The sequence below is a fragment of the Pipra filicauda genome, unplaced genomic scaffold (genome assembly GCF_003945595.2).
Source record: "Pipra filicauda isolate LSUMZ 115617 unplaced genomic scaffold, ASM394559v2 scaffold54_size4384275_pilon, whole genome shotgun sequence".
Classification (NCBI taxonomy): domain Eukaryota; kingdom Metazoa; phylum Chordata; class Aves; order Passeriformes; family Pipridae; genus Pipra; species Pipra filicauda.
In genome coordinates, this window is record NW_024104698.1 from 201,900 (window position 1) to 216,093 (window position 14,194).

Here is a 14,194-nt window from a genome sequence, read left to right on the forward strand (position 1 = left end):
AATTTAGTTGTAGTTTCCAACTGCTACAATAAACTGATCTTCCCAAAAGCTCTTAGATAGTGCAGTTTCCTGTCTGTTTTCTGTGTCCATTCTCCAGTGGACACAGATTTTCAAAAATTGCTCTTTAGAAGTCTCTTTGAAAATCAAATCTATCCAAGATATTTTGGAAAGCCATTAGTCACTTTTACAAATCTTAGATTTCTAAGGGTTTGGGTTCCTCATATATTCTGATAGATGAATATGCGTAAATAAAATCAGTGACTAAGTTCAAAAATGGCATAAATCACAGGATACTGCAATTTCAATAAGATGGTATGACTTATGTCTTCTGGAGTTGTGTCCCTGCATGCTCATAAAGTCATCTATTACATACACAGATCTGAAAAAAAACCCAACCAAAAACCCAAAAGTGAGATAAATAAGTACCACCCAAGAATATCAAGAATACAAACAGTAGTTTAACTTCTATTCAGATGAAACACAATGAATATATGTTATCCTCTAAATTAAAATGTAACTAGTCTTTTTGGAAAACAATGTTTCAGAAAGTAACTGAGAAACAAATTACAAAGAAGGAAATAAAACAATGAATAATGTCAAAAGAGAATAGCCTTAATTGTTTTCTGACTGTCAATAAACATTTCACTGTATTTTGGTAGCTGAAGGAATTGCCATCACGTTAAAAGTTTTTACATGTAGAATTAAACTCTATTTTGTTTAGAAAATCTCACTATGTTTTATCCAGATTGACTATGGAAAATTTCTGTTGAGGAACATCAGTGAAATTATTTGGTCAGAGCAATCTTTTGAAAAGCTTATTTATAAGAATAAAAGTAGAATATAAGTACTTTAAATAGTAGTCAAAGAAAAACTCTTATTTGGTTAATGGTAAGTTAAAGTGAATGATTCTTCAATTGCTTAATGAAATCCAATGGATGTTTTGGAGACTGTTTCCAAAGAATCCAATACTTTTTTTTTTTTTTAACCGTTATAGTGTGAAAATCACTTTAAAAGCTTTGACTGCCCTTTTTTATAAACTTCCATTTCACCCTTCTTTCCTCTATAGTGAGGACACAGAGTTTATAAAAACTCTGTTATTGCTTGTGTCTTCAAAGTCATAATTTTGTATATTTAGCTGAAGTTAGAAATTTTTATTTCCTCAGCAGACTGCCAACATACAAAAATGAGCACTTTGATACAGAGAAAAAGACACAAAACCTTATGTAAATGTCCTTTTTTCCTATTTCACTCCTGTTTTCAGGACTTTCCTTGTGACACCGTCACCAGCTCCCCCTGAACAAATTTATTCTCTGTGATGACTAAATGGGAAATCCAGGATGACTCGGCTGTTCACATGTTTTTCATAATCTGGGAATAGGCTGTTCAGAGCTTCACAGGATGTGTCTCATTTTGAATGCTGGTTCATAACCCATGATTAAAAGAGGATGTGCAAGGAATACAGTTCCAACATTTGCATGAATTACCATCATCCTTTTCTAGGGCATTGTGTAATTCAGCTGGGATGATGAGGCTTGTCCAGAGCATGATCTAGGGGCCATTGAAATGAGAATTAAGGTTTAGATTTTTCATTCAAACCTTGAAAGTAGTTGACTCCAACTCAAGATACTGTGAAATACAGAGAAAAGCCAAAATCTGATAAAACAGCTGCTCACTTGAAGAAGATTAATCTCCTCTTACCTAAATTAATCCTCTATCCTCCCCAGTCATCACTCCCTCTTTCACAGCCCATGCTCCCAGAGTGACACTCTTTCCTGGGAAAGTGTTTTCCATGGTGACCTGTAGCCTCCTGGAACCTTTTCTGAGGGGTGTCTACCAGCATATGCTCTCCTTCCTATAAGAGATTTCTGGAGGACAGGAGGCTGCTGACACTCGCACAGAAGCCAGGGAGGAGCAAAATTTTATGCTGTCTATTACTGAAGAACAGCAAATGGAGCACCCGAGTACTGATACAAAGGTGTGTGATAGCAAAAGTTTTTGCCTATGTTTTCTTCACCATTAATTAAAGGTGAAGTGGTAAAGTTAAAGTGAGATTCTCGGGTCTTTGGTCCACAATTGCCTTTACTTTCCTCTCATTCTTTTTTTTTAGGAGGGCTAGGAGCTGGAATGATTCATACAAAGTCTATTTTACCTATTTGCTGCATATTTGAGGAAGAGAGGTAACAGTGATCTCAAAACGTACATTTACACTACAAAGACATGAGGAATAGTTAGGAAAGGCTTCCTCCTCAAGCGTGGAAGTTAAGTTCAGAGCATTTGAAGTCATAGTGAGTAGTAAGGCTACATGGATATGTGGTTAACTCCTGCAGCTGCTAGATACACCTGGACAATATGATTTGATTCGAGAGAGAAAAGAAATGCCAGTGGAAAGGAAAGCAGGTGTCAGGTACAGGAACAGATTGGCTTTCCAAAGAAAAGAGACTGAAGTAAAGATTATGAACATGTCAGATACTTCAGCTGGGGAAAATTTGAATTTATTTCCTAGAGTGATCTGCAGATGCCACAGACTGCCTTCAGGAGAGAGCAGAGAGATGATCATGAGGGGTAAACTCTTGCAGAGTGGGAAAGGCAGAGATGGGAAGATAGACAGTAATGAAAGAAACTATTCCTCCAAAGAGAGAGCTCTCTCTTTTGAAGTTTGTCTGTATTTTGTTCAAACTGTTACACAGGAACTGCTTTTTGCAGCTGCATTAAAGAAATGGTACTTGTAGCACACATTCAAAAATCTGACACGTTGGTCCTTTTGATCTGTAGAAATGTGAAGAAGTTCAGGATGATAATTTCTGAGGTCACAGAGCACCGAAGGAAACTTTCATACTCAGAATAACCAGAAATTACATTTCTGTCTCTTTAACTACCTTGTCAGGCTGTGTCTGGGTCAATATTTACCTGAATCAATGTTTACTAAGCTGGGGTGAATATTTACTCACATTTTTAGTAGAGAAACTCCATTGCTGTGGTAAAGAACTGTTTACTACAGTTAATTGGAAGAAATTATTATGCCCAATGTAGAAAGAAGAGACAGGCAACAGTATCTAGAGAATGTGGAGGATGCCATGTTAGGGAGCTGGTAAAGCCCGGGTATGAGATACTGAGGATGTGGAGAGGATCCCTGAGAGGCAGCCAAGCAGGGGATCTGGTTTCATTCCTTCCTGACAGGATTGGCACTTACCTAGTTGGCTCACAAGGACTTTGAGGCAGACTTGCCTACCCTTCTTTACCACAACAATCACAACAATGTTAAGAAGTTTTTGATCATCAAAGCTGGGATCTATTAAAAGGCAGCCCAAGAAAAGTGCCTTTTTCTGTAGTGAAAACTTAGAATGAGAAAGAACTTGAATCTCTGGGACACCATGTTCCTGCAGAGCAGATCCTGTCCTCCTTCTTTGGTTTTATTCCAGTAGTTCTCTGCATTGCAATAAATGCTACCCATTTTTTTTCCCAGACTACCTAAATAAAAGCCCTTCTTTCCACCCCCAGGGACAGATTGTGTCAGTTCTTCTGAGGAGTCTGCAACCTGTTCTGGCAGCACTGGGTGCCTGTTGGATGTGCCTCTCTCCCAGCCCAGCCCCGCCCCATGCTCTGGGAGCAATTTCCCCAGGGTATGTTTGCTCCTTACAGGGCAGTGTTCGTCTCTTTCCTGAAAAGACCTCCACTGGACCCAGGTGGAGCAGCCACCAGCAAGTAGGCTTCCTGCCTTCTTTCCCATCACTTCCCTTTGAAAGACCCACAAAGTAATCTAAGAGCAAATGAAGCAGATGCTATCCATCAAAATTTAATAAAAAGATTGTTATATAAATAACATTTACATGCAGTTGCCTGTGACTTTCTGGGAATCAGTATTCGGAGCAGCATGTAGCCCTAAAAGTTTGTTAAACTGGAGTAATAAAATCACATAGAAACCAAGACTGTTCTAATAATGATTTTTTATACTGACTAAGCAGTAGTCAAAGTAGGTCAGACTGGGAAGGATGGCTTATTGATGCTAGGCCATCTGTATGGTCATGGGCCATAAAATTATATAATGACTTAATATTGTTCTTTGGTTGTTTGGCTTTTTTAAGGTTGTTTATCTTTTGAGTGACATAGCAAGGGGAAAAGAGTGAGGTTAAAAGAATACTTGTATCAGAAATGATCCCACATTCCCATAAAGGCACACAAATATTGTGTATCCAGATAAGGGCAAAGCTGGTGAAGAGTCTAGAGAGTAAGTCCTGTGAAGAGCAACTGAGGGAGCTGGTGGTGTTTAGCCTGGAGAAAAGGAGGCTCAGGGAAGACCTTAACACTCACTACAAGTACCTGAAAGGAGGTTGCAGCAGGGTGGGAGTTGGCCTCTTTTCTCAAGCAACTAGTGACAGGAGAGTACATAGCCTCAAGCTGCATCAGGGGAGGTTAAGGTTGGACATCAGGAGGCATTTCTTCATGGAAGGGGTTGTTAAGTGTTGGAACAGATTGTCCGAGGAGTTGGTGGAGTCACCATTCCTGGAGGTTTTCAAGAAAAGACTGGACGTGGCCCTTAGTGCCATGGTCTAATTGATAAAGGGGTGATCGATCAGAGGTTGGACTCAATGGTCTTCAAGGTCTTCTCCAACCTAAACAATTCTGTGATTCCTTAACTTAAAACAATTAATAGGGCACTGCACCAATATTCAATCTTCTAAGTCTTCTCCCACTCAGTTGCTCTGTCCTCCACATACTCCACCTGCCATTTCAGGAGGGTTTGGACACCTAAAACATACCCCTTCTACCTCTGGGTATCTACAGGTAGCATAGTTGTTTTCATAATTCCTAAATGGAGTAACATCTTTTCCCCTCTAAGCTTCTTGGAATGGACCCCCAGTCCACTCAGCAGGCTCCCTGTGCTCCACCTTTATCTTCACATTTTGGTTTAACTCTCCCTAAAGCATAAGACAAAAAGAAGGAGAGATGGCTGTCCAATCCTCCTTTGCCTCCAAAGAAATGACTAAGTTATTTAAATTACAACGCCTTTCAATCCTGTAACAGATATCAGAGCAAATGTATTAAATTTTGCTGGGAAAGGATATGAATGGGTTTTGTGAAGCAAACTGACAACGAGTTTACCCTGACCTGTTCCTCATCAAAATCTTGCTTTGAAATGTTTTTAAACACCAGATGCAGCTGGTGACCAAGGTTCAAATAACTGACATTACTAAGATACAGCCAAGATTTCATCAAGCCTCATGGCGACACTTCTGGACAAAGATAAGGCTTTGTTGTAGGCATGAAAGCTTGGAACACCACTAATCATATGTAGAAAAATGTCACAACAAAACCCATTAGCAGTTTGAATCCAGTGAAGAACAGGGAAAAGACATTAGCTTAAGGACTAGGGTTGAATAAACAATTCTTAACTTTTAGAGTGAGCTACATAAAGAAACTGTAATGTAAGGTGTCTGATTACACCTTTGTTCTACACAGACCAAAACTAACAGTCAATTATTCTACCATGTTTTTTTTCCACCAAAGGAGAACAATTAAAAAGCTCTTAAATGAAGAGGACAGCTAAAATTTCAAGAGTCTGTTGTGTCTAAAAATTTTGACTTCTTTTAAACATCATTTCACATTTACGGGCTGTAATTTCAGATTTGCACCTGGTCTTAGCCTAGGGGCAGAAATAAAAGGATACAAGTCAAAACACAGAGACACAAGCCTTCAGTATTTAGATAGGACAGCCAACAGCACAGGGAAGCTACACGTGTTCACAATGTGTTTGGGTTACTAAATAAATAGTAATTATTGGATTTGCTCTTCTTTCAGTTTGCTAGATTTTTAAAATTGTGCAGGAATAAAGAAACTGCATTTTAGCTTCCACTGACATTTGCATAAAACCAGAAATTACTAAAATAAAATATAAATCTGAACAATGAGTCAGATATATTTTTCCTTTCATGCTTTAAAAAAAAACTCTTCTGTTTCTTAAAACCCCCAAATAATTACTCAAAAAACCCCACAACCCCCCCCCCCAAAAAAACCCCAACCAAACAAAAAAAAAAACTAACAAAAAAACCCCACCCAAACCCAAACAGTTAAAGCTAATTTCCTCTCTGCTTTGCTGTCCTGGTGAGAAGGCAGTCAAGAAGAAAAAAAAAAAAAAGAAGCAAAGTTTATATAAAGCAGTTCTAACCACAAATGTTAGAATCGTTTTACTAATGAAAACATGATTTTCATATATCTCAAAAACATGCTGTATTTTGAAAAAATACATACAAACTCTATTATTAAACAAGATAATAGTGAATTAAACTATATACTACTTGGTTTGACAGTGATTATAGCATAAGCAAAGGAGGGTTGATGTCTGTTTAAGTAGTTTTACTTAAAAGTAACTCTTTTTTTCCTGATATTAATCTCCACTTTACCTAACTCTAAGATTAATTTTATATAGTTTCTTTGACTTAAAAATACTATAAACAAGAGGAACAGCCAAACATTTTTTTCATTAATGAGTCATAAAAAACCCCATAGTTAAAACCAAGAATTTCCTACATATATGTTGTAGGGACTTAACTAAGTAAGATGAATTACAGCTAAGAATCTGTCTTATAATGTACAAGTAATTTGGGACTGTAAACAGTTGAGAGAGAAATAAAGGGAATGAAAAAGAAAAGAAGGAAAAGAAAGCAAAAGAGCTGATAAAGTTTCTGGCTACAATACAGGAGACATATCATTACCATATGATCTAATGTGGGTGTCAGCCTGGACTGTGTTCATTGAGAGAAACCTTATTTTTTAACTGTGCTATGGAATAGAAGCAGGAGGGTTTTCCACCAAGTGACAGTCACTGAGCTGAATTTACCCCCTCCTCCTTTCCACACCTGCAAAGCTTTTTCCTGGGTTGAATATTTAGTTTAATTACATCTCAGCTTTGAGAGCTCCTGTTGCAAATCCCTGGATTAAAAGGTATGGTTTTTAGTAATTCTCCTGAACTATGCTGCACTAATAAAACTTCAGGCAAGTTTACGGCAAGAACTACTTGAATTTTAAGATAAGCAAGCTAAAAATCCTACTAAATGTTTAGTAATGTTAAGTTTTCTATCCAGTACTTTTGTTTCTTGAAAACACAAGAATGCATTCTCAAGGACTGTGCAGATTTCATACTGTTTATTTGACTATTCTGTCTCTTGTTTTGATTTGTATAGGCACTGTTATAGCCCTTTCTTTTTCTTTACTGTAAACTTTTGCAGCAGTATATTCTCTCTCTGCAATCCAGTGTTTAGAATCGGTGATGTAGAGAGTGTAAAAAATACGTGTGTGCTTACATTTCTGTTTTAAACTGCACTCTGTGATTTCTTTTTCATTTCGGTTTCTTCATATATATTCCAGACACTGATGAATATAATTTCAATTTCAGAGAAAGAAAATATGTAGTAGTTAGTTAAACAGGCTCACTGTATGCCTTTAAAATGTTAGAAAGTGCTACGTTACAGGGTACAAACAAGGGAAACACATTTAAAGAAGGTTCTTATGAATGAAATAGTAGGAAAAAAATTCCTGGAGTTGAAACTCCTGTTAGCAGAATTTTAATCTCTTTAAGAGTTCCAACTCCTATGTTTCCATATCTAGACTTGATTGCACAAAATGGGTAAAACATAAAATTGAGGGGATTTTTTTGAAAATGCACATATTGTTTAACTTGTCTTTTGTGGAATTTTGAGAGACTTCTGACAATAGGGGAACTAATTTAAACCTTAATATTAAGGTAAACTGACATGAAGACCACCAATACAGTGGTGACGTGAACTCATGAAGCACACTTCCAGGGGTATTTTAAACTGAAATGTGGCCAGGCCTATGGTATAGCTTCCTCTGTTTGTGGAAAAGTTTTTCTCATTGTAAACAGATAACTAAAGCAAATTTAAACAGTTATGTCCTGCAGACATAAATATTGTGTCACAGAACTTTAAGAATTTAGATTTTGCCCTCTTTATTTTTTTTTTTGTAAGTGAAATGTAAACATTTCTTGAAAGTACAGTTTTGTATATATCTTTTTCTTTGTTTGTGTTCACTTACACATGCAAACAATAGGCACAGATACATGTGTCTTGCAGGATGAATACGTATTTGACTGAAGACATGCAGACCCATTTATATTTCTATATCCTTTTTAATATGTAGCTTGTGTTTGCTATTTTCTCTTCTGTGTCCTCAGATTATATACTCGGTATCCTTTGTTGTCCTAAAGTTTTACTTTATAGCCAATTCTTTCTGATTTTATTGCAGTTTTTAAAAAACAGGGACCAAAGGAAAAGGCCTACTACAGGGTTTAACTGAGATATATGAAGTCATCAATATTAATGTGAATAAGAAACAAAGTGTGAAGACTTTCAAAGTGCCTTTGCATTTTTTTGGGGCTTTTTTGGGTGGTAGCAATTTAGTTCCAGGATAGAATCCTGATAGTGCATTCTTAGGATGGATGGTACTTATCAGTGACCCTGAGAAGGAATACAAGAAGTTTTAAATATTTAAAAATAATTTAGAATCATATTAATACATTAAAAAAATGCTGAAGAAGGTCTTTAAAAAGTACTGACTGCAACTGGCATTCCGGGATTAGCATGTAGCATTCCAAAAGTTTATTGATGTTAATGTACATTCTGAAAAATAATTTCTACTGGGGTAAAGTTTTATTGATTATTTTCACAAGGCAGTTTATTGCAATGAATGGTGATAATTTAGCAAATTTGTTTTCTCCTTTCAGACTACTAATAAATTGCATTGTTAATTTACAATAATTTGTAGATAATAATTATTATTTTAAAAAATCTTGTTTTAGATTAAATCCTGGGAACATCTCACCACTATGCGTTAACAGCATTTTGCTGGGAAAGCTGACTTGTCCACGTGTACTCTGCCTGCACTGTGGAAGTGTTGTTGGGGAAGGGACACAGACCACAGACCCAGTGTCAGTGGGGAGGCCAGGACAGTAGGAAGCACAGGGGGATGGTCCACACAGGAACACAGCCTGCTCCATGTCAGCTACATGTCACAAGTTTACACAGCACTGAGCTTGGACGACAGGACATGCTAAAAACTCTGACTCTCTAGTTGATGTTGGGGTCTGTGAAACCCCTCAGTGCCTGCAGTAAGTCTGTTCCAGGAATAGAAATACTTTCGTGTCCAACTAATGAAACAACTATGTCTCTTAAAGAGACAACATAAATAGTGGTTTACTCCATGTGATGTTACTTGGGAGTCTTTGGGATACCTGTCTTCCAGTCAGGTAGATCACAGAAATGTAGGCTGTGATCTTAAACCACTAGCCTCTCTCATAATGTAACCTTATCATACTCTCAAGAAACAGACCTAAAGGTTTCTGCAGGACTACAGAATATAAATTGTACCTAATTCCAGTCCTGTGGGGTTTTATTTATTTATTTATTTAGCTTTTTTTTAATTGTTTTTACACTAACCACTCCTGTTAGAGTAGCTGGTTGTAGTATTTTAGAGGCAGGCTTCAGTAAACCACTCTTGCCTAACATTACCTATTCTTGTTAGTCATCTACCTGATAGGTTCCATATGGCAATGTAGGGAGGGAGACAGTCCTCCTCTTCTGCCTCTCCCACAGTTTTTTTTATCTTTCCACCAGTGTAAAATGCTATACCACGCCCGTAACTGTCAGATTATTTCTGCTAGAAAAAGAAGTAATCTCAGCTAGCATCCAGACAGGGCATTTCAAAAGACATGGACCCAAAGAAGCAAGTGGACATTTTTCATTACACAGAGCAACATCTGTATTCAGGACTATGCCATCCATTTTAAGGAAAGGCTCCTATATAAATGACAAGTTAGCCTTTCTGTCACTTGGCAACTGGAAGACAAATTTCTTAATTTTACTTTTTTATGGGTTCTTTTAGATCAATGAAGGTTTGTAAAATATAAGCTAATTTAGACAAAATAAACAGTAAAAAGAAAATAATTTTCAGAAAATTAGCGGATCTATACAGCCTTGATACAAAACCTGCAAACAATTTTGCAATTTCACCTTAGTGCAAAACAACACAGGTAGCACAATGTACAGTATGTTGTAATGCATTTAGGCCTAGGTCCTGAGAACATGTAGAAGCAGTTTTTCTTGTGTAGTGTTGCTCTGGAGTATGAAAGTCTGCAGAATTAAATTCTGAAGTCCCATTAGAAAGCATGCACACAACACTACAAGCAACAATTTGAATGCTTATGCAGTGCAAAGCAGAGGATTTTCAGGGTGCATGTAAAAAATTTGGAAAGAAAGCCAAGGATATTTGATATAATGCAACATTGTATTACATTTATTATGCTGTTTAAACTGGGAAAGAAGTATAGTGCATTTAAACAGCTAAAGATCTTCCCCTCTCCCTCCACCCCATCACTAGATCCTACACTTTCTCAGTCAGTTTTACTAGGCTATAATTTAAAACACACACCAAACTGGCACTTAAAAAAAATATTTCTCAAGACATGAAATACTGAATTACAGTGAGTTTGGGAACCTCAGAATTGTCCCCAGGGGACAAACCCATTGCTATGAAATAAATGCTAATGAAATCAAATAGACTGTTACGTTGGCTGAAAACAGGCACATGGAAAATGTGGCTTATTGCTTTGACTGTTTTGCATAACAAAGTTGACAGTGCTGCCTGTTCTTAATAAATATTGCTCTAAATATGCAAACAGATGTGTTTACAGTTGCCTTCAAACTGCTCTGTAAAAAAAAAAAAAAATCTATTGACAAGAAGTTACCAGAGTCCTATCACATAACTGTCCTATTTTCACAATTCAGGTTTCTTTTATTGAAAGGAACAGTTATGTAATTGGTGGATGCACTGGACCTCCTTTAGCAGGAACTCTGCAGCTATGGGAAACTGCTACTTTTGTTGTTAATCTGCTGCTTTGAATCCTAGGTTCTGCTGGGAGTCGATGAACTAAGCCATGAAGAGGCTGGCTCTCCTCTTCGTCCTACTACTGCCGGCATGCTTGGCCAAGCCATTCCACCAGCAGGGCCTCTTTGACTTTATGCTGGAAGATGAAGGGTCAGCCGACATGCCTCCAACGGATGATCCCGTCATATCTGGATTTGGACCAGTGTGCCCCTTCCGTTGCCAGTGCCATCTTCGTGTGGTGCAATGCTCTGACCTAGGTAAGCCAAAGAGTATCTTCACAGGTTATACACTTACTTTCTAGTCACTGAGTTTGCTGCTGAGATGGTGAAGCTGCTATGCACTGCCACCCTGTAACTGGTTTTGTTTTCAAAGAAATATGTTACAGCTACAGTTAACTAGAATTTACCATACAAAGTAGGTCGTAAACCCCTGAGAAGATAGACATTTGTTGTGATCATGAAGAATGTTTGATTTTTTTAATATGAATTTTTTATATATAAATTTCATTTGTTCTTTGAAAGACCACAGATTTCTTTTGCAGAGAAAATAACTTTTCAAAATTGTTCCTTCAAATACATCTTAAATTAATTCAGTGAGGTCAGATGTGGGGATGGAAACATTTTAAAAGGTTCTAAATTGCGTGGTCCAAGCTCCAGCACCCTTAATCATTCTGTCTAGTACCTCAATATAGAAATCATCCCATTTCCATTGGAGTACATGAGCGTGGAATAACTAACTGAATCATACATCCTGCAACCAGCTCTTTGGAGGAAAGAGCTTGGAAACACTCCAAAACAATGAACGCATTTTGGAGTTCTTTATTAAATATCTTTATTAGACACTATACAAGCTGAAACCATGAGAACCTTTTTCACAAACTCCCCTTATTGCCTCATGTACAAGGGCTTGTCTGCACAGTCAGAGAAGCAGGATGTGAAGCCTTGTCTGCCATCACTGTACTTGACTTTTCCATGCAGAAGTCTCAAGTAATGAAACTGACTTCAGTGAGGCTGAATTTGTTTTAAACCAGTATTATTCAGATTGAGTCAGTGCGCAGTGCAGAAAATCAATTAAAGTTGGTTTTACTCACAAGGAATTAGAGAATTTATTCAATGGACAGACAAATAACTTCTCATGATTTTAAAGAGGCTGTTTGTTGTTTTTTTTTAAGTCTTCCCTCAGTTCTTTAAATGTATAGTTGGGTGTTTCTATTTTCCTATGTTGTAGCATTGGCTTTGATTATTACTGTAAATCATGGCACAAATCTTCCAATTAGGAGCTGTATCTCGTTGTGGTGGGTGTTGTATAATTACAGGAAGGAGGGGGAAACTTTGGTTACACCCCTAGAAACTTCTGTGACTTTATTAAAGCAAGCCACATAATTACGCAACAGATATGTTTGGCAAAGACCCAGTGAACAACGCAAGCCAAGTTGCACAAATGAGTGCAGGCTAACCTAGCCATGCATTCATAAAGTTTTCACAGTACTGTCCCTGTTGAAAGATATTTTCTTTTTTTACCATTTATATGCCAGAGAGTAGCAAACATGGAGTGGGTAAGGGGGAGGACATTGCCCCACACGTCATGAAAGTCTTAGGTTTTATTATTGTTACACTTGGTAATGCTGATGGAATTTGAGTTATTTTGGGAACTTGTTCCCAGTCTGCTTCAATTCTGCAGAACGTAAGGAGCTTTCACTTGGTAAAAAAGTAGAAATATTCACACAGAGACCCTTTGCTGCTGTACTTGCTCCCATGGTTGTTCAGTTCTCCTTCACACACATGTGATTTACAAAGGGTTGCACTACAGTTCACTGCATACAGATACTTTGGGTTAATAGAGTCCCATATTGACCAAGAGACTCAGAAATACCACAATTAGGGCCCCAGGTCTGTGTTTCCCAGATAATTTCAAGTGGAGTGAAAAGAAAGAGTTACATTTTGAACTTGGTTTAAACCCACATGCTGTATAATGTCCAGTGAAAAAATTGTGCTTTTGAAACAACTGGGCTGATAATGTCCAGCCTTTGGACACGAAGGAAAAGAGATCTCCCTGGGCTCAAAATATGCAGCCCTGAAAAATAAATAAATAATGTTTTCCTGGTAGAGCTCAAGGAAGTAATAACCATTCAATGTCAGCCTTGGCATTAGGTTTCACCCATCCTGGGTCGTGGCCCAAGTGAGAGGCCCATGACAACACGGGTCTGATGACCACCCTGCAACAGGGACAGGACAGCTGTGTGTGCTGCCAGCTCACAGGCAAACCTGCCTTCCGCTCTTCTCTCTTCTGGCCTTGAATCCACTTCTGTGTGACTCAGACCCAGACAAAATCATATTTACCTACTGACTTGAGGAAAGCCAGTTGCTGGCCCTGAGAGATCAAACTTTTGCTGTAAGCTGTGGACATGACCTAGCATGCTCCCGAGCTGTGAGATGAAGAGTGCTTGAGGTGCAGCCATCAGGAGGGCAATTTACATGCAGGAGCCATGAAAGCAGCAGTGACAGTTCCACCCCTCTATTAACCACTGCTCTTGGCCTGGCTCTCCCTTCAGCTCTGGGCACTTCCGACCCAACTAAATTAGCTACCTCCCTTCCACTAAATTATCAAATCGTCTAGTCCCATGAGCACTAATAAAAGAAAAACTGCAGGCCGCAATAAGACTCCTCCCAGGGACATATTAAGACCTTACTAAATAAAGTCCCACAAAGAAAAGTTGAAATCTGAATCAAGATGCTTTCTTCTATTCTCTCTCTGGTATGGGAGGGCTCTTTTCAACCATGAGCCCATGGGTGCAGAGGGCATGTCAGAGAGATGCATCTGGAGGACCCTAGTGTGGGCAACATTTGCAGAGGGCTCCTCTTCCTCAGCCTCTTTCTTTTTGTGCTCAAAGGGGCATTTACTGTTTGTAAACTCTTGCTTCATAAGGATAAAACAACTATCTGACACAAGGTTATGTGAGTAAACCACAGGAGAACTACCGGATCCAGAGTCCAGAGATCAAGTTCGCGCTTTTACTCATGAGCACTGGATGGGAATAACAAAAAAATAAAATCCAAGTTCAATAAAAACAGTGAAAAAAAAATGCCCAGTGGTCCAATTACACTCTTGTCAGCTAAATTTTTGCATTCTATACTTTTAAGCTTCAGTCACATCCTCCTAAGCACACACCTACAAATTAATTTATTTTGTCTCCAAGCCAAGAGCTGAGCTGGCAGGAAGGAGAACTCTGCCTTCTCATATCCTGAAGAAGAATTCTTTCTGAACTGTGGTTACTGATGGATCAAGAGCAGAGCCACCT

General features: G+C 38.2%; 1 protein-coding gene across 1 annotated transcript in view; it reads left to right on the forward strand.

Annotated features, from left to right (window-relative positions):
* Positions 1–6,780: 6,780 nt before the first annotated feature.
* The window catches only part of DCN (decorin), a 37,329-nt gene continuing 29,915 nt past the window's right edge, over positions 6,781–14,194 (forward strand). The window contains exons 1-2 of the mRNA XM_027738194.2: positions 6,781–6,939; positions 10,918–11,153. Of these exons, the coding sequence (XP_027593995.1) occupies positions 10,946–11,153 (208 nt within the window). The 5' untranslated portion in view covers positions 6,781–6,939; positions 10,918–10,945. The remainder of the gene's footprint in view (positions 6,940–10,917; positions 11,154–14,194) is intronic.